This window comes from Mytilus edulis, chromosome 9, assembly GCF_963676685.1.
Source record: "Mytilus edulis chromosome 9, xbMytEdul2.2, whole genome shotgun sequence".
Lineage (NCBI taxonomy): Eukaryota > Metazoa > Mollusca > Bivalvia > Mytilida > Mytilidae > Mytilus > Mytilus edulis.
The window spans coordinates 77,835,457-77,858,349 of NC_092352.1; the positions used below are offsets into that span (position 1 = coordinate 77,835,457).

The 22,893-nt window shown below is 32.8% G+C and overlaps 1 protein-coding gene across 1 annotated transcript; it reads left to right on the plus strand.

Annotated features, from left to right (window-relative positions):
• Positions 1 to 1,180: 1,180 nt before the first annotated feature.
• LOC139489110 (somatostatin receptor type 2-like) lies at positions 1,181 to 21,261 on the plus strand. Its single transcript, XM_071275240.1, has 2 exons — positions 1,181 to 1,382; positions 18,351 to 21,261. The coding sequence occupies exon 2, from the start codon at positions 18,391 to 18,393 to the stop codon at positions 19,609 to 19,611; it is 1,221 nt and encodes a 406-aa protein (XP_071131341.1). The 5' UTR covers positions 1,181 to 1,382; positions 18,351 to 18,390; the 3' UTR covers positions 19,612 to 21,261.
• The last annotated feature ends 1,632 nt before the right edge of the window (positions 21,262 to 22,893 follow it).

The following is a 22,893-nucleotide window of genomic DNA, read 5'->3' on the forward strand; positions in this document are numbered from 1 at the left end:
TTAACAACTATAGGTCATCGTACGGCTTTTAACAATGAGCAAAGTCTATACCGAATAGTCAGTTTTTATAGTGAGTAAGATTATAATAAAAAGTAATCGCAAAAATACTGAACGCCGAGGAGAATTCAAAATGGAAAATTCCCAATCAAATGGCAAAATCAAATATTAAAACACATCAAACGAATGGACAACACAATTTTGACTGCTGTACCCTTATTATTGACTCTTTTTCCTATTATGTCTGTTTGTTTTGGTCACACATTGTTGTCAATATAATGGAATTTGATGCAACTGTCATACAAGTGAGAGATTTATATAGCTATAAAACCAGGTTAAATCCACCGTTTTCTACATTAGAAAATGTCTGTTCCAAATCAGGATTATGACAACTGTTCTCCATTCGTTTGATGTGGTTTTAGCTTTTGAAATTGTCTTTTGATTAGGGACCGTCCTTTTTGATTTTTCCCTTGAGTATTGTATTATTGTGATTTTATTTTTGTCCATGATACATATACATTTGTAACTATTACATTTGTTTACAAATTTCATACAGCTTCAGGAATCCAGGATGAACATTGTACAAAAATGTATTTGATTGAATTAACTAAGTAACCACTTCCCCTCTTTCACCATACATTACCAGTATGGTCACTCTGTATGCAACAATGTTAAAACCATCAAGATTAAGAAGTCAAAAAAGTGTTAAGAAGTTGAATAGAAGTAATTGTTAATACAACAATGCCAAGCTCGTAACCTTGCAAAGTCTACAAAAAGTTGTTAACAATACAACATTAATTAAGACTATCAAAAAATGCTGTCACCTACAACATAATTTCCAAAATGACAAAACAGATAGATATAACAAGTGACAACAATGCTCTGGCGAGGTCCATAATCTGCAACAGACGGATGCACACGTAGACATGGTAGAGATATTAGACTTTTTTTTTAAATCCCAATCCACTTTCTCGAGCCTTTTAAAACACGTTTGAATAATTTTTAAAAATTGCAAATTTACTAACAGTTTCCCTAGACGATATTCAAAAGTCATCGGATGAGACGATCAATATTATCTTTATTGTACTGTAGTATCCATATTATGATTGGCGGTCTGATGAAAGCTTACGCGCAATTCAATTACATAAAAATTCGTTTGGGTATAAAATATCTAAGGAAGCCTGTGTAATTATTTCCTAGCTATGATTGTAGGGGAACGATGATTCTTTGTTTTTACAGTAAATTTACATTGTTCAGTTAGTTGTTGATTAGTATTGAATTTATTGGAATTAAGACAAATAAAGATGTTATTAGACTTGACAAAATCAATCTTTGAGCTGTGATAACTTTTACATTCTGTACAATGATATCAGACAACTCACAAGGTAAGACAATTGCTCTCGTTAGTGTTAATTTTAATTATGCTATTTGAAATATTTAATGAAAATTCAAAAGTTAATGAAAAATACATATATAATTAAGTTAATTTATAAAACATTTAAATATTCAACCAATTTGTTGTTAGTGGATATAACTGTAATGTTAACGAAAAAGAACCATACAGTGTGAAATTTATCTATTGCAGTTTAAATAGTGCACTATTTAATTATTGATACATAATAGTTCTTTTGTATTTTTACCTTGCACAAAATTTGGGAAATGCATTAAGAAAATTTGCTTTGAATCTGTTTGAGTCCATTTTTGTGAAAATGATTGAATCGGAGCTTTAAAATTTCATCAGACCTGCTGAAGACGTAAGGAATGAATTACATTTTAAACTGGGAATTATACAACATAAACATATGTTTACTCTTGTTCCTGAAGCTTTCTATATTTTAGATCATAAATGCATTTAAATGTTAACTTTTGACCTACTTGAATAAAGGAGCCATTTACAAAATGATTGTAATTCCAGGAACTTTTAAGCTTGGGTGTTTACTTTGATAAACTAATCGATTTCTATTACTTTTCTGTTGCTATTAAAATGTATCTTCTGTGCGTAGATACTATTCTTACTTAAAATGATATGTTCTAAAAAAGATATACTTTATTTTGCATGAACAATATTAATTTGGGTTTTATTACTTTTATAAGAAATGTATTTGTTATTTTACCAACTATTGTTAAACTGTGCATGACTGTTTTTTTTTATCTGTGTGTAAACTAAATCATTGTAAGTTGAGTTGCAAATATCAAAAAGCTCATGTTTCGCTAGTCTGTTTACTGAAAACCGGCTTTACATACAAATCTGAATTGCATCGTCGTTCGAGCAGAAATCAGTACACATAATTTCAAAAATTGAATCCAAATAGCGAAATATTAAAAACATTGGCAAATACATGTGCATATTATAAATCCATATTCCATTAAAACGCGTTGATCTTCTAGTTGATGTATACTTCTGCTGTCATTGTGCAGGTTCATGAATTGATCTATTCTATGTTGGTGCAATATGCTGTAGGCAAATGCTTTACCTTTTCATCCGTATACCGTTAACTTATTGAAAATCGTTAATAGTTTAATAGCTACATCTACTTAATATTTACAAATGAATATGCACGCACTGAATTATCATGAATTGGAGAATTTGTTTTTCCTGGAATAGAAGGGATGTGTTGAATGGCTCAATTAATGACCCCAAAAAAAAAGCATGCAGTTACATGTAATAAAACAAAATGATCAGAACAGAACTTTTATGGATATTATAAACAACCTACAGAGTCAAACAGACAAGAAAATCATACCTTACCCAACAATTATTGTGGAATACAGAAAACAAACACAACTTTTGAGTTCTTCGAAATTAATATCTTATGATGAGGGCAATAAGTTGAATGAAATTTTCGATTGTCGTTCTTATAGGGAAACAATTGATATAATAGTATTCAAAAAGAATACTACACCGTGACTTTTAAATTATTGTTGGAAATATGCGTTTAGCGTGGCTCGGTACTTATACATCCCGTGCTATTGTGCTATGGAATTTCTTTTTGTATTCTCGTTTGTTTTTTGCTTATGTGCCTTGTCTATATGGCTTTTTTTTTCTTAGTTGACATATTTGTTTGTTTTAAAAGAATTAGGATTATAACACAACGTTGACTGATGAACCCCCTTTTTGACATTTGAACCTGTTATGTCGGTTTATTTATAGTTCACATATTATTGTCAATATACTTACACCTTATGTAAAAATCCTGGGTTTTGATTGGTTGATAGCCAGTGTATTTTTCACAAATTTACTGCTATCCAATGCATATCGTTCATTTTTAACGTTGCCGGGGTTTATGCAAAAAGGATATGCCTTTTTTACCCTCTCTGCCGTGGTATTTGCCAAAAAATACTCTATCCGACTGGACGCTTGTAACGTCACGATCATCAATGCGCTTTACACATTCGGTGTAATTAAACAGATATAGCATGTTCTTGAGGGGTATTTGCGAAAAAATACCAGTCTTGAGAATGAATTTCCCTCGCCTTACGGCTCGCAAAATGTAACATTCTCTTGACTGGTATTTTTCGCAAATACCCCTCCTTAACATGATATATCTGTTCATAATGTAATTTGAGGTAACTGTCATACAAGTGAAAGTTTTTGCAAAATAATCCATTCAAAAGACACGTGTGCCAAAATGTTTATATTTTTTTGGATTATTTTGTTTGACCAAGGGTTAAAGAAATATACTTTTAAATCTTTTATTAAGATATAATACCTGCGTTGATTTCTTTTTATTCTCATAAGACAGGTTTTCCGTGCACATAAAACAGAAGATGTGGTGTGATCGACAATGAGAGAATTCAACTATACACAGGAGACAAAATGACACAGAAATTAGCAAACATATGTCACTGTACGGCCTTCAATAAAAAACAAAGCCCTAGCCGCATAATCGGCTATAAAAGTCCTCGAAATGACAAATGTAAAAGAAATCAAAGGAGAAAAACTGTTAAAAAGAGGAACGTCAAACACATATGTCACACAGCAAAAAACGACAATCGATAAAATAACAGGCTCCTGACTTGTGACAGGCACATACATACAGAATGTGGTGGGGTTAAACATGTTAGTCGGGTCCCAACCCTCCCCTTAACCTTGGACAGTGGTATAACATTACAACATAAGAACAAAGTATAAACATTAGCGGAAAAAGATGGATATAAATAGAATTACTTCTAACAAAAACACAGAGAAGGTGTGGCCGGGTACTTCTACATCCAAACAACAAAAAGACACTAAGTACAGATCTGAGAGTGCTCGCAATTACTGGCAGCTAGTTCAAAGCCACTGACAACTAATATAAAAAATCATGCATCTAAGACTAAATTATCAATTATTACACATCCAACCTTCAATGGTATTAGTGTAAATACGTAATAAACAGTCAGAGAAAAACATTACCTACACGTATTAAGAACGAAATCAAATTAAACTTTCAAAGAAGTAGGTTCTGTAAAGTTAAATGAAGAGCAGGAAATATGGACAACCACTGGTAGACTAAGAAGGTATTTTGGATAGGGTAGATATTGTTATGCTCGCAATATGCTTAGTTGGGGTTCCCTAAAAGAGCTATTACAGTGAAATGTAAAGGAGGGGTGAAAGAGTGTGACACTTCCGGAATACAGACATATAAGACGTCACCACCACGACAAGACATGTGTTTTATGGTTTTAGCAAACATTCTTAAAGCCTTAAATAAATATCTGGTGAAATGTGCGTAATTAAAAACCTGTATGAGCTGCATTAAGACGTTTAAAGACATTTTATTCCAATACAAACTTAAAACAAAGCTATATATTGATTACCAAGTTTGTCTTTTAGCTTTATTTACCTTTGACTTTGTTAGCAGAATGTGACATTTTTTGACATGTTTGATAAAGGTTTTAGTAGTAAAAATTAATAATTTTCCGAATTCATGCAAAAACTCTCTTCTATGTTATCTTTGCGCATCTACTACTAGGTGCGCCTTTCATATCAATAATGTTGATGTTTAACACTTATTTGCTCAGGGGAACATTTTTGTGAACTTGCGTTGTCACAACATATTAGTGAAAATATCCACGTTAAAGGAGTAGGTTCAGTAAGACCCCTTTTTGGCCCAAAAATGTAGCAGTTTTACAAAATTGTTAAAATGTAAATTGTAAGTTATTTATTAGAAAGAAGAATGCTAGTGCTACATACAGTGGAGCTCACTTTTAACCTCTAAGATTTGGTCAGTTCTAGCTAGAACTGTCCAAATCAGTTCTAGGTAGAACTGACCAAATCAGTTCTAGCTAGAACAGTTCTAACCTAGAACTGACTAAAAGGTGTCAGGCTGACAGTTATACATACTGTTCTAGAACAGTTCTCCTGACAGATTCTGACAGAATTTATGAGAGGTTAGAACTGATCTCCACTGTAACTTTGGGCTGTTTTTGACAATACAATGCATATATATCGGGTATGAGTATCATTAACTCATGCTAATTTACTAAAATCTTCACAATTTCAGCATTTTAGTTTTTTTTTTGACGGTTTCCGTCTTAAATGAAAATGGCCGCATTTGCGTTCATTCTCAATATTAAAATGTAAGTTGTATTTGAGGATAATACATAGCATATATAAAGTTTGAAGAAGAACACGGATGCGGCCACTTTCATTTTTGACGAACCATCTGAAAAGTGATATTTTTTGGAATATTTGATAGATTTTTCATATTTAAGCTTGAATCAGAGCGGTTTTAATGACTAAATCAGTTGAAATCTTTCACATAAACTAATTGAATCAACTGAAATAGACACTCAAGTGTTTAAAAAGTGTCCAAAATCTTTCGTCAGATGAACTTAAAATTTGAGGCCATACTCGTCCCTTACCGGGACCTACTCCTTTAAGATAGTAATATATTATTTTTGTTCATGTATATATTGCTGTTTACAATAGTTTAGTACAAATAAATGAAAATATCTCGTCCGAATGTCTTTTCCTTAATTGGAAACTCAAACAGCTAAGGATGAATGAATATTTAAATGCGTGAGAATATGATGTCATATAATTTGCGCGTTAAGTTACATTGTTTAGTTACATCTATAAAAAGTAATGAGCATTTAAGACCGAGAATTCAAAGGATATGAGGAACTTATTTCAATAGCCTGAATGCATTTAAATTATATGTAGAACCTTGAAGTCATCTATTATTTATTGTTTCGGTCAATTGTTATTATGTCTAATTAATCAATGACATTATAAACTGTCCATTTAATGCGAATCCACGTGTTTGATAGTTGGTCATTACTACAGGTTTAATACAGAAACGCCGGTTTATAAAGAATGTTTACTCGAATTTAATACAGGATTTTGCCTTTAAGTTCGAAAAGGTGTTGGATGATGTGTGCATTACGCAAAATATTAGATGTGTTTACATGTTTAATGTTATGGTTGTTTTTATTTGTCATATGTTATACTATTTTATCTTTGAGTATATACTATTATGGATGGCTAAGTGAGAAGTGAGGAACATTTGTAGGGTTGACAATCTTGGAAATGCACCGCTTTGAGTTGACCATATTTGAGGGGGGGGGGGGGGGGGGGGGCTTAGGGGGTCCTGATCCCGAAATCCCGGGCTTAAAAACATGAAATCCCGAGATCCCGAATTGAAAGATATTGAAATATCGACATCCCGAATTTCAAAAAAAGAATTATCGGATCAATCCTAAAATCCCGAGCTTAAAAATAAACCGATCCTGGAGTCCCGATAAAGGTCCTACGCCCCCTCCCTTTTTTGTTTAATTATACCAAAGGGTAATTCAAACCATTGACCATTCATGTTAAGGATACTCTTGAACAAAGTTCGGGGTACACAAGTTCTTATTTTATAATTACAAAATAATGATCCTCTTATTACTTATTGACGTACAATGTACATTGTATAAATAAGGTAAACACCTTTAATTTCCCCTTATACAATAATAGATGAAATATAAGTTCTCTAAAAGATAATTTCCGCTGAATAATGACAGGATATAAGGCAAGAATAGGGATATTGTTCATTTGTCCATTCATGTCATTACAAACTGACATGCATACTTACCTGCGTGTCAGAACCAGATCCTGTTTTCATGTAAGCAACGGGTCAATTGTAATGAGGACAAAACATTTTTGTTAAGCAATGACGCCATAATATGTTTGTCTAGCTTTTTGTTGACATAGCATTTAGATGAAGCGAAATTGCGACGTAATATTTTTTGGCAAACGCAACGGCGACACAATATTTCGGTCAAGCGTAATGACGACATAATACTAGTTTTATGGTCAAGCGCAACGGCGAAAAACTATTTCGGTCATGCGCAACGGCGACATAATATGTTGTTGCTCAAGTGTAATATTAGGATCAAATCTTTTTTTATATCTTGTTGTGCAAACATTATTTACTTCTCAAATGTGTATGTTAAACTTTGACCGTTTGAATAAATGAACTTTAATTTTGTTGTAAGATTACTGATATATGAGACAATCAATTATTGAAGGAAGCTATGTAGTTTCGCTAAAATGGTGAAATCATATTTTGCACATTTAAAATTGAAGGATAATTGATTAAATGATCATTTCACTTCATTAACTTTTTATTAAAACTTTGACAGTTACGAATATTTGGTGTTGATTGGTTTAACATATAAGTATACATGTACCGACAATGTCACCCACATGTCACTTGTTTATACAACTCGTAGTCTAGACAGTAATAGAATGAAGCAAAACTCCCGAGAACATCGAAGGTAATCCAAAAACATAAGTATGCCAACAGAAGCGATATAATGTCCATGTTCTAAACTTGCTACCGGTCGGGTGTGATGCTTGTGGAGTAAAAGTATCATCCATACAATAGCCAATGCTTAGGTTCTAGAAAGATTTAGATAATCATTGTAGTTTACCAGCTCATTTACAGTTCGTGATTTACTAATTATTATAAATTAAGGAATGTATCTCCCTCATGCAAAGCTCTGATTCCTTTCACGGATTTGGCTACTTTTTGGAACTTTTGAATTATAGCTCTACATCTTTTATATAAGCTTTGGATTTTACATATTTTGGCCACGAGCACCACTGAAGAGACATTATTTGCAGAAAAATTGGTACCGTTAATGTTATTACTGGCATGTTATAACAATTTCCGTCAAGCAATGTTGAAATTAGTTGGAATTGACTGCTGTGGGTTTTTTTTTATTTTTTTTTTTGTGCTCCTAATCATCGTTTTCAAAACTTTAGGTCTCGATTTAAAAAAAAACGAAGTTTACAGATTTGTTTTGTCATTTAAAAATGAATCTTTTCTTTAATATCAGTATCTTTGTCATCATTGTTTTATATGGTTAAACTTATACTCTATCTTTCTCCGCATTTGATCGCAGTGTATATGAAATATGTTATCTAAAATCTTCGATAATAAGTACTTGTGTTCCAACATTTAAAAAAAAAACATCTAAAAAAGTAAAACCTTTTAAAATTATATGCGCTTGTAACAAATATAATGATGCTTTCTTGATTTTTTGTACACTTATCAAGAAAACCACATGCTGATGTTTTCTTTTCTTTTTCATCGTTGTATGCTTTTTCGTTGACATTTATATCCCTCACATCAGCTTTTATTCATGTAAACACACATCATAACCAAACAGTTAATAGAGACTTTATTATGTATTCAAATAAACGATATACAATGTAGATACATGTAATCATATTATTGCTCTGACAAAAAATCCCATGAAATGTATTGCAATTCATGTTTCTAAATTACTTTCAGTTCTATGTTTGTATAGATTGCACTGGGAAATAATGGAAACCCTGCATGACATTTATTTATAACTAAATTACCATGTATATTGATTAGATAATAAATCTCTGTTATGCGCTTCAAAGTTCTAAAAGCAAAAGCAATACAGCTTATGGGTATATCAGAAATATTTACATTCAAATTATTACAGACCATTTTGAAATATAATTTCAGACAAGACTATAAAATGGACATAATATTATATAAATAATGTGGAGGATCGTCAAGACAATCTTATACCTTTGACGTAGGTCAAGTAATTTTCTAAATTATGTTACGTATAATACAAGTAATTTTCTAAATTATGTTACGTATAATACAAATGATGTGAAATGTTATGCGTGTGCACCTTGTTTCATTCATTAGAATCGAAGATATTTTAGTGATGGGAAAAAGAAGAGAGACGGGCAAGACGTAGTTAAAACATTGACTATTAAACTAAATAGTTTATACTAGGATCTACAAATCATTTTTTCATGTCTTCGTTTATATGATCGGAAAAATCGCCAAAGAGTTTTAATCAATGCCATTGTAACTAAGTCTAGAACAGCAATCATTGTTTAAACCTGCCTGATTACACAACATAAGTGACGTTTATTGAACGTTTTCGATTGATCAAACACTTCTGAGTTATGATAGGTGATTAACTCTAATATTTATGGCAACCTTATGTCCAACCTCCAGGATCTAGAGGTTTAAAATTTCTTTATCTACAAATGTATATTACCAATCATATGTTTACCGTTATAATAACTTGTTGGTGTAAAATGCAAAATCCATACTAGTAACCTTTTAAAAAAAGGTTACTAAGACTTCCGATGTAAAACTATATAATCATTTTGCGTACTTCAAATTTCTAAATCTTCTTCTGTCCGTCTGGCTGCCCGTTCGCCCAGTATCAGGGAAACTTCTTTGATAAAGGTACTTAACGATGAAGCTGTAGGAAAATAAGCACAAAACAACTATTTTAATGTGATTTTTCTTTTTCTTTAAATCTTATGCAAAATAAAGATGTTGACCAAATTTCCACGGTTAACTGAACATGGAAAGGAGATAATGTTTAACCAATGCATTCCAGTGTGAAAGCTTTTGGTTAAGCTAGTTGACCAATAAGTTGCATTCAAATTGACTCGAAGCTGCGAACTGATGTTCGTTAGGATGTGCAATTTGTTTAAAACATGCCAATTTACGGTTGAAAAACATGGAAAAACATGGAAATGCGATAATGGACATAATTGTGTATTCTGTGTATCATTTTGTGTCTTTCGATTCGAAGAAAGGTTATTCAGTGTCGCTTCGATATCTTCTCCTCGTTTTGTTGTTATTTATAATTTCTTGGCAAAACACAAGGGGTATATGAACTTTCCCAACCACTGAACACATAGACGTGTATTCCGTTTTACTTCACACCTTATAGTATACCTCGACATCTTATCAGTGGCGCATCTAGGGTAGGGGGTGAGATTCCTTTGTATTCTGGGTTGGAACCCCTTTTACAAATGGCTAGCTCCTGCTACAAGAGAAACAATACAATCCCAAGGTAATAGAATTATCTATAGAAAGGATCGGTTAATAAATGCGTTCAAAATGAGAAACAATGATGGCCTACAACATCTTTCGTAAGAAGCCTTGACTGATGAGAAACATGATCCATGCTCAAAATTTGGTTTTAACTCCCAAATGGTAAGCAGTGAATGTTCTTGCTTCACTTGTGGCACTTGCACTTGTATCGAGAACTGGTTATATGGTAGAAACTTTTATTAAGTCTGAGATTGGAATCGTCCATACATTGGTACATGTCTGATAACAGATAGAACTATTAAACGTTTGCTGATGTGAATGACAATAAATTTGATGTCTGATTGTGATAATGATAATCAATAGCAAATGCATTACAACAATTGTATTTCAACCAAGTCTTATATTAATATGACCCATCCATATACTATTATGTATAGACTTCACATGAAATCCACCATTCTACGTCACAATTACGTGCAATTACATTTGTAGTCAATTTATAGAACTAACTTGTCAATATCTCACTGTTACATTTACATATCTAGCAAGAAGTGTCTACCATTTCTTATCTCTTTTCAATTTGTGTTTGTTTTTGAAACAGCTTTCATATTTCAGGTAAAAATAAAATACAAATTTAAAAAAATCACAACTACAAACCGTTGAAATATAAAAACGAACAATCTTTAACTATACACAAAGAAAAAAGTTAAGCACCCCCTGATATATTGCATTATATTTTTTTTTTTAACAAAATGTTAATTTGAATATAAATATAGATTTTAACAAGATCAATGTTCCTTTAAAAAGATGTGACCATACAGGTTTGACCGGTTATTAAGATATCGACGTATCATGCACGTGAACCATTATGCCTCCTATGCAAATAACAAAATGCGGTTTCCCCGCGCTTCAAATTTGAGTATTTAAGTCCGGCGATTTGAAAATTTTATTCACACTCTGTGAACATGGTACGAATATGAATATCGGAGGCTCAAAGATGGCAGATTATCGGCATGCGGTCACCTGGGTTATCTTATAAAGCTATTGGACGTCAGATGGGCTACCATTATACTGCATTCAGCAGGCCTGTGCGGAAACACATCCAAACCAATAACGTTAAAGAGTTGTTGCCAATATCCGGTAGACTATTGGTAACATCGCAGCGTGAAGACATGGTACTGCAACGCCTGATTAGACGAATGCCATTCGCAACAAGTTCTGTTCTTAAAAGAGAATGGTTACCTCATAGACAGCTGTCAACCAGAACCTTGAGGAACTGGTTGAAATCAGCGGGACTGAAGTCAAGAAGGGGTCCCATGTTAACTGGCCGACATCAACAACTGCCTTTGACATGGCTCTTAGCTGGTCGTGGTTGGAACTTGAGGAACTGGCGCAAGGTCCATTGGTCAGACGAGAGCCGGCATGTAAAAGATGGAAGATTGAGATTTTGGAGACATAAAAATACAGCATATACCCCCAAGGAACATCAAAGCAACTGTCCCTTACGATGGAGGCTCTGTAATGGTATGGGGATGCATCTCTCTCATGACTGCAAATTGGACTTGGTCACTATACGAGGACACCTTAATGGTGATCAATACATCATAAACGTTCTTCGACCAGTAGTTGTACCCTTTTTGTGATAACCACCCATTAGCTGCAAGACCTGTGTATGACAACGCTATGCGGCATCGTTCAAGAGAGGTTATCGCAATTCTGCCAGGCGAAGCTGTAACTGTTCTTCAATGGCCTGCCATGAGCCCTGATTTAAATCCGATAGAGCATATTTGGGACACGTTAGGCCGTCGGGTACAGGCAACCAAACCACCTGTACAAAATTTACGTAAGTTGGAAGCAGTGTTGCACCGAAAATGGTGACAAATACCACAGTAGGAAATTCGGCGACTAACTGGAGGGATGAGATGCAGTGTTAAGGCCTGCATCCAATCACGTGGTGGTTTCGTCCGATATTGAATACTGAACTATGGACAACATTAACAGACTTATAATGAACGTTTTCTAAGTGAAATGACATTAGTATCATGCATAACGAACTCAGAAGGTCCAATACTTAAAATGGACACGTTTTTAGTGTTTAAACTGGACTTGTGGTTTTGTGACAATCTATTCATTAAATTATCATTTGTGTTGCAATTTGTTGTGTATTTATTAAGGATATAATATTATGTCCTTGCAGTCTGCAGTACTAATTAGTGCGCCAATTGTCCCAGGATCTCATATCCTTTATCGTAATATTTGTCAATTCGAAAAAAACGTGGGGGTGCTTAACGTTTTTCTTTGTGTATATAATACCGGTACTATCAAGTTGAAGTGCACATATTAAATTTATTATACCGGGGGGTATATACAGATGAAAGGCAACTATCCACAAGAGTCTAAATGATGTCATATGGATTCCAACAATGAGCATAAACTATATACAGATTAGTCCGCAATACATGAACCTGACAAAATGTAAAACAATTCAAACGATTCCATTATAATCTAACAATAAACGAAAAAACAAACAAATACTAGTATTACAAGAGTCAGCTAATGATATCTACAGCCACTGAATTATAAGTTGCAAACCTGGGGGTTACCTGTTTGTGAACCCTCAAACCTATTCAGACTGGGAAATGACAAACAAAAGTGATACAAAACAGCACTATACTATACTGCATTATTAACTACTACTATATTTTCTAGAAATCTAAGTTGTCTGTTATTGGCCTTTGTTTTACGAAAAAAATGGTTTGATTTTATAAAACGTTAGTCAAAAAGTTACCGACAGTAATAGCCCGTCCAAACTTACTTTAAAAACAGCAGATTGGAACAAAACATTTGACTTCTACCGCGCTATTCAGTCATATAATAAAGGAAATTAATTGTTAGTGCTATTCTTGAACTTAGTGTGAATTGAATTAACTATTTCTATCTTCAGCTTTCATCAATTATAAAGTAGAATTCAAACATTAATGAGCGGGAATGTTTATCTCACAGTTATTAATTGTTGCATCATTGTAATGTTTCGAAAGAAGAATAAACAGAACCCGTAATTACTTTTTAATAAGATTCTAATCACGAGGAATGCGTTTTTTGACGGAAACGGATGTTTCAAATAAACAAGTATATACACCAACTGTAACATAGATCACAGAATGATACATTACATATGGTTTGCATTTAATCTTTCTTAAATAGTTTTATTTCAGAAGTACAGATGTATTCCATATGCTTGGGAAATGGTTCTTCATAGTTTGATAAATTTTGATAACCAAACGTTATATATAGATCAACTATCGGATTGAATAAATTCAGATTATGAAACTTAACATTTCTCTCAAAATAAGAATACAAACAGATTTTAGGACGTTAACAGAATATATCCACTTTCGGCAAACATCGTAATTTAAAGTCTGGAAAAACTTTTATTAGCATCTCAAATGGGAACATATCGTTTGTAACGGGAATGTATTATAAAGTCTTAACTGTAAAATATAAAGTGTGTTGGACACAGCTGATATACATGTAACTAAACCAACAACCATTTATTAATAAATAATCGAAAACAATGTAATTCCGCTACATTCTGCATGTGCCTGTCGCATCATGACTCTCCATTGAATTTCATGGTTATCATTTGTTTCTATACATCCTCGTACTTGCTTCGGTCACTTTTTGGTATTTTAACGAGATCGGGACCAATTTCGTACGAACTTACAATTTTCGCATTCGGGTGTCCATCGTATATAAAAATCGGGACAGTGTGACGCGGACATAAATGACCGACCTCTATTAGAGCATTTGCATTATTCATGTATCTGGATACGTGCACGGATCGACGTGGCAGATTTATATAAAATAGTGATTTAGCCACGACAATACCTTTACCGGGACCAACTTGACCTAATTTTTCTTTCATCATATACGTGTTATACTGTTATACGATACGTCGATACGGATACGCCATCAATGCTCTATTACAAAGTTCTAATAAATACATTGTATGTATGTTATGAAAAACTACATTTCCGTCATCATCAGTTGACGTGCGTAATTTTAACATCAAAATTGATTTAATGTTTTAATAATCGCATGCATTGCATCATTAACATGGTAAAGCTAACTTATTTAACAACTTTAAAAACAAAACACCCATCTGGTATCTCCTTTTCTCTGCACAGATATAACTAAATTGTTATGTCATGAAACATTTTAACTCCATTTTATTCAATGCACGGTTGAAACTAAATCAGTTTAATGACTTTTATTACAGTTCATCGATAAATGTGATAAGAATTATATAATTGCAACATTCATACTATATCATATTAGATTATAAAATACTGCAATAGTTTAAATCACGCGAGACTTCAATCTAGTGAAGATTACCACTTGAAATTTCGTGCGTCTGTCTCATAATTTTCTACAGTTTTTTAAATTTGTTTTAGGACCATGTTTTCCAGGACAGTCCATAAGAAAAGCACACACACACACACAAATAAATAGACACACACAAACTGAACAGTAAAATGCCATAATGTAACATAACAAATGTATTACTTGAAGCTAAAGAAAAGTCCTCGCCGACCGGATGGGTAAAGTACTAGTACTTCATCTACAGTGATCTATAGTGAACACTCGAATCCAGCTCATGGCATATGCGTGCGATGGCCTATAATTACTTACATCTACTTTATTTAAACTCTGATGTTTAGTTGTCTCATTCGAAGTCATGCCACATCTCCCTCATTAATATTTAAGCGTTTATATTTACATGTAGGTCTCAGACCATTGAAATCCTAAAAGCAAGCGAGAAAAATTGTAAAAAGCCCGGCGTTGAAATCCAACATATAAAAAGGCAACATTTTTTATATTTTGAGCCAAAGACACAGCCTCGCTGGTCGAATGGTTTAAGTAGATTATCTACAACAATCACTATGCTGTGAACACAGAGGCTGTAATATCGATTCCCACTCGTTGCACGTTTGACTTGAACAGAAGTGCAAGTTATTAAGCAAAAAGATGGTTCTAGTTTCATTTAGAAATTCCGATCGACCTACCTTATTAACTACTAATAAATCTGTTCTCCACCTGAAAATTCATGAACTAGTTGCCACTAGACGTGAATCAAACAATTATTAGTAAATAATTATGTTGCTTGGATTAAATATTTTTTATGTGATAATAAACAATTCCTTATTAAACTTCTTCCTTGTAGTTGATACGGAGATGGAGATAAATATTCTGTTGTCAGACAAACTACTCTGTTTGATGTAAAACTTCTTGGTATTATCAACTCTTTTTTTTTTATTGTTTTCTTATCGTTAGTGGAAAATATTTGATACGTATACTAATGATATTAATGTAATTTTTCAACCGACCTGCTCTTTTTAACAGATGGTGATGATGAGAAATTCTATGTGAACACTGCTGTTTTAAGAATTTCAAGTCAACCCCATATGGTCATATCCATTTACGGATTTTGGAGCATCAATCGGACCTACCATTTATTTGTATTGATAAGTTTGTTTTTTTTTTAAATAAAATACAATAAAAAGAAAAACTGACACTGTCATGGCTTTGTTCGCGTTTCTCTCACAATGATTCTACAACGCTCTATTCTACTTTACCCCATATGGTCATATCCATTTACGAATTTCAAGCATCAATCGGACCTACCATTTATTTGTATTGATAAGTTTTTTCGTAATACAATAAAAAGAAAACAGACACTGTCATGTCTTTGTTAACGTTTCTCTCACAATGATTCTACAACGCTCTATTCTACTTTATCCCATTAATTAGAGACTTGAAAATTTTAGGAGGTAATAATTAAAAAACTATCAAAGATTCTGAAAACAACTTTATGACAGTAACGGAGCCATGGATCAGTGAAATTGTTTGATTTATGATATGGCGGAAATCTTCATCTCTTTTTCTGATTTCATCTCCTTAACACAACTCTCTATATGTTATCAGTGGTTTTAATTATGATTCAAACCATATAAATGTGGCGAGTTTTTGGATATTTTAATAAAAACTTCCGATGCATCTGATAATACAATCAAAACTTGACTTGTTTTGAAAGTTAACCGAAATTGCATTGTAATTTGTCATTCTCTGTTTCAATTATTGGTGAAGTTGTCAATTTAATTAAATTTATCACTTTGAAATTTAATTTGGATCTTTAAATTAAACACGATATTTTCTATTGTCAGTTTAAAACTAAAATGATGTGATTTTGTATGATTAGGTTTTCAATTAAAAAATGAGTAATTGATATTTCGGAATCCATCGTTAGATTGATCACAGTTAGCTTTATTGAAAGTTAGAACGATACAGATTATGGATGAACAATAGTTTTTGTGAGTCAAATCAAATTAAAGGAGACATGTCACACAACCAGAACATATGATAATCTCATTTTATCTTTTATAACAGAGTCAAAGAATACATTAATTTTAAAATCAATCCTTTGTTATGGAGACTCCTTTTGTCACTGTTACATACAAAGGGATTATTCGGTTCTAGTGTGAGTTAAAGTGTGATAAGCCTATGTTCATACGAAATCTTATTGTTAAGAGTGATCATTGTTTGTACTGAAGTTGACTTACGAGCATTGCATTGTGTGTTTTTTGTAATTAAAACTTTTAAGTGAATGTTTTTATACATGTTATACTTCCGGGATTAAAAAAACTGTAAATGATAAAACATGAACTATTAGAATTTAGAATTAATAAAAATGAAAAATAAGATTAAAACTGACAAGTATGTTCTTGCTTAATATAATGTATCTGATAAGATATAAATTAAATATATAAATAACCCCAGCATTGTGGAAGTCAAAATATGGTTTTGAATAGAGACTTCATTTGCAGAGGTCCTACAATAATTTTAGCTTCAATTTGATTATGCTTGTTCTGGAATGAGGCGATACAGTCAATTACATAATTATGTAACTTACTGAATAATAAAATAAAAAAAAACTTATGCATCTGAACACGGAATTTAATCCAAAAGCTTTCTATTATTTTTTTTTTACAAAACATGTCAACCTTTCTTTTGTTCACATGCATTGGAATGATGCCGAATCTCAAAATTGAATGCCATAGAGCAGAATTGTTAAGAATGCAATTCTATTAGTGCGAGAAAATAAAAGAGAGATAACATATAAACTCATAAGTCAAAATCTAACTGACAATGCCATGGTATAAAAAAACGATTAAAAGACAAACAACATACTACAAAACACAACATAGAAAACTAAAAACTTATAAACACGAAACGCTACAAAAAAAAAAAAACACGTAAAAAGTGTACTAGCTACAAATAGTCAAAAAATAGCATAATTAAGGACCTTAGAGCTACGGTTCCGCAGCTAATATAAACTCATAAGTCAATATCTAACTGACAATGCCATGGTATAAAAAAAACGATTAAAAGACACACAACATACTACAAAACACAACATAGAAAACTAAAAACTTATAAACACGAAACGCTACAAAAAAAAAAAACACGATTAAAAGACAGACAACATTCTACAAAACACAACATAGAAAACTAAAAACTTATAAACACGAAACGCTACAAAATAAAAAAACACGTAAAAAGTGTACTAGCTTGACTGTTATCCTCTATTCCGTTTGTTCTATGGTACATATAGTTGTAATGCACTGAAAACCTAAATAATTTAAAGATACCTTTTCGGTCACATTGTAATAAGAAGGCAATATTTGAAGGGTTGCTAGAAGGAATACGCATTGATTTTAATTAACTAGAATTTGATGACATATCGTATTTTGTAATGCTATTATAGCACTCGTTGATCAAATGCTTAACGAAAACATTGACCAGGGGTGACTGTATTTCACGTAGCTGAATCAGAAAGAAGAATTTTGCTTCATTCTACTGAACAACTGCACATTATTATTATTTTAAAAATCACATTAGTTTTTATTTCAGGTGATTGCTTCATTCTACTGAAGTTATTGATATAACACTAACTGAAATTGGTTTTCATTTCAGATAACTGATTCAGGGATAAGAAAATTCACCACATTCCATTATGAATAGTACGGACTACTTCTACGTGTATTGTGATGAAACTGGGAAGAACGAATCCGACAATGATACGGAAACATCGGAAGAGAAGCTTAACAGAACGGCCATAACAACGTTTTTGGTATCATCATATACCATAATTTGTATTGCCGGTCTGATTGGAAATGCGTTAGTTATTTATGTCGTTCTACGTTTTGCGAAAATGAAAACAGTGACAAACTTGTACATATTAAATCTTGCCGTTTCCGATGCGATGTTTCTCATAAGCTTACCATTTCTTATCACAACTACTGTCTTAGAACACTGGATATTTGACACAGCAATGTGTAAGATATATTTTGTATTATACTCTATTAACTTCATAACAAGCGTCCTAACACTGACTGCTTTGAGCGGAGATCGATATCTTGCTGTATGTCATCCCGTATCATCGGGGCGATACCGGACAACTAAAATCGCTTTCTTTGTCTGTCTACTGATCTGGTCACTTTCGTTTTTTGTGATGCTACCAATAATCTTGTATTCAACAACGATTCCAAATTCAAAAGACAATTCACACGACACATGTACTGTGAAATGGCCGGAAGACCAACTGATACCTCCAGAAAAGGCATTCACCTGGTACACTTTCTTACTTGGATTTGCGATACCCGTTTCCTTGATCTTTGTATTTTACTTATCGGTTGTGCTAAACTTGTCCTGCGTCGGTCCAGGCATGCGTACTGCAAACAAAAAACGATCACGACGAAAGGTAACACGCTTAGTGTTTGCAGTTATAGGAGTCTATATTTTATGCTGGTTACCACATTGGGTATTTCAAGTAAATCTTACATTTCAACCACAGGACTATAGACTGAAAGATTGGGAAATATATCTTTTTAATGGTCTTACAGTTTTGACGTACGCTAACAGTATGCTAAATCCTTTACTTTATGCGTTTTTGAGTGATAATTTTCGACGTTGTTTTCGCAAAGCTTTCAAGTGTGCTGAAAATCCTGACGCGGAACGGCGGTTGACAATCGAGAATAGTGTTTTACCAAAGAGTAGTAAGAAGAAAAAAATCAAAAAAGCTGTACCTTCTGTTAAAACCAAAGGAAAATATGAACTTGCGACATTGACAACAGCTATAGGAAGTGCCTTAATTTTACCGAATGATGGCCTTCTTCATCCCTCTCACCAAGAAACAACGAGCCTGTATGTTGATAAAGAAATTCAGACAAGTTAAAGATTCGCTGAATAGGATAGACTTCACTATGTATATATACAAAACGTTCAACTGATAACGAGGACTTAAAATGAATCTGGGTTTTACATTTACACAAAATTATACTGTTACATACAGGCATGTCTAGTGAGGTTTATATTTAAATTGTGTTACTTGTACACACTTGTTGAAGTTCATCCAACTTGTAATATTGATATCGTGTAAGAATGAGTCACATTTAAGTACATTTCTTTGACTTGATTTGCTCAAACAATATAAATAAAGAAAGTTTGAAAGAAAGACCGATGAGTTGTGACGAAAGAATCTCCATGTTGTTATTGTTTATATTAAGCAAACAAGATTTACAAGAGGTACATTATATTTTCACTTTCTTCTAAATTATTATATTCAAAGGGTCAACATCGACAAAAAAGTCAAATCTATTGGAAATGAAATATTCAAGAGTCATGATTGCATGCACTACTACTTGCAGATTTTAAAACATTTTTACACATATCAAATGATTAAAATGTTGCTAGCACTATACACTGTTGTTGTGAACACAGTTTTGATACAGCTTCAAGAAATGTATTAGACCTTTTTCTCATTACTTGGCATTCGTCGACTTCCCTTTAACAAGAAAACTGTTTCCCCTGAAAATGCTGGCCAAATTGGAACCAGGCATTTGTGATTGAAAGGTGTCTTTGGTTTTACCTGCCAACCAACATGCTCGACGAGGCTAAACTAAAACATGAAGAATAAACCAAAAAACTAGGATTGTCCATCTATCTTTCGAGTGTGATGAAGGCCTCAAAATGTTCAACCCTATTTATCATAGACAAATCTTTATTGGACTCATTGCACGTAAAAGGCGATTTGTTCCGTTTTTTCTCTCTCTCTGGATTTTTACTATAATGTGTAAAAATATTAAGATAAAGTAAAAGTAAAAAATATCAGTTAAGCCAAATCTACTCAGACATCATCAAATTCAAAATTTACAATCGACTTTTTGTAGGAGCAATTGACCTCAGATGACGCAATTTTGCCTTTTTTGGGGTTGAATTTCATGTAGCTAGACAAATCTCCGGGACAAACCTTTGGGGAAAAATAAACCAAAGGACTGAAAGCGAAATTCAACACCTTAAAGGACCAATCGGCAATCCTCGGGTGACTCCGCTTCTCTCGTACGGAATCGGCCGAGTTGTGACGATTGCTTAAAGGAGTATACTTTTCATATTTACATATGTTGGCGGGTTTTTTAAATTTCAATATGGAGTTTGTCAGTATATTGACTCAGACCTTAGAATGAGTAATGACATAATCCATATTGAAATACAAGACTTCGTGAAGGTGTAATAATAAATAAAATGTCTGAGGATTCATTTAATCAGCAGGTCGAACAGTTTCATTTATTTTGTTTCATTGTGGGTCCTTTTTTGAAACATTTTTAATGACAGGTCTTTTAATAAAAAAAACAGTTTTTTGTTCTTCATATGAGGAACTTGTTAATGCGTTATACAATGTTTCCTCTGTATTTTGACTAAAATTCGATTTTTCTAGAACAAAATATTCAGTACCCTTTTTAAGGAGAGAAAGAGAAAACATGGACACCTTTTACATATAAAATGATCACATGGCATAGTACATACATTGTTTTGTTATATGTGTATGATTGAGTATTGTAAATTAAAATTTTATTTTGAACCAACGTTTTTTGCTTGTCAAATGAATACCAGGAGCTGTGATTTATATAAAAAATATATACAACAATAATAACTCGAAGACAATAAAAGTATAAAAAAGAAGATGTGGTATGATTGCCAATGAGACAACTATCCACAAAAGACCAATAAAAGGACTACCAACAGTCTTTTACAGCAAATAACACATGTCCATTCCATATGTCATGCCCCAAAATCATGTAAACTCTTAGAATCACGGATAACTAAAGCAAAAACCATAAACGATCTGTATTCAACAAGTAGAATTTGTTTTTTGCTGAACTGACCTGAACAAGAAGTTCAATGTTCCGAATAGATATAACCGGGTATTGCATATGTAAAATGTTACCAATCTGCAATACATATGAAGTTGTACCGTCCTACACTCTTGATTTTGTTGTTGCAATTTATTGACAATATAATGGTTTACTTTTATAAATTGTTATTTGGATGGAGAAACTGACTAATGTAAAACCAGTCAGACAGGAAAACCAACGGTCTTATCTATATAAAATAGAGAAACATTTATGAACCACATCAACAAACAAAATCCACTGAACATCAGGTTCCTGACTTAGGACAGGTTATAACATATGTAGCGGTTTTAAACGTTTAAAAAGGTACCAACCTTCACAACAAAGAAAAGCAAACTATAAAATATTAATTGAAATGGCTTAACTCAACCAATACATATATATTAAGAGGTCAAATTAACACGAAAGTATGCTTTGAGAGTACATGCAGTTACTGACAGCTAGTTAAAAGCCAAAAACAATTTATAATAAAAAAAATGTATGATTTCCTATGAACATTAAGCACTCCTAATAATATAAGTTATTTATAACATTAAGAAACGTCGCACGATACTGGTGTCACCTAACGTTACACACTCAAAGACGTAAGCCAAAATAAAAACGTTGGAATGCATGTTGTTCAGAAGGCTTTTTGCAATAAATTTTAAAGGATTGATTTTTTTCGTAAGAAAGGATTAATTGTTTTTTCTTAGAATAAAGATGTTAAACTTTAGTTTCATTAACAAATTAAAAATAAAAAAGTAACTTGAAATGAAACCATTTGTTTTATGTGCATTTTAATTATAAAGGCAATCGATTACTTTTTTTATGGATAAACTATGCACTGCAAATGCACTCATCTTTGCACTCCAGAATGTCAAGGAGAAAGGACTACGGCATATCTAGCATGTCAGTTCTGCACAAAGATATGCAAGGGAATTAGCGGGAACAGTTTAGTATTGCTGTTTATTATGCCCCACCTACGATAGTAGAGGGGCATTATGTTTTCTGGTCTGTGCGTCCGTTTGTCCGTCTGTCCGTTCGTCCGTCTGTCCCGCTTCAGGTTAAAGTTTTTGGTCAAGGTAGTTTTTGATGAAGCTGAAGTCCAATCAACTTGAAATTAAACTTAGTACATATGTTCCTTATGATATGATCTTTCTAATTTTAAAGACAAATTAAACTTTTTACCCCAATTTCACGGTCCACTGAACATAGAAAATGAAAGTGCGAGTTTCAGGTTAAAGTTTTTGGTCAAGGTAGTTTTTGATGAAGTTGAAGTCCAATCAACT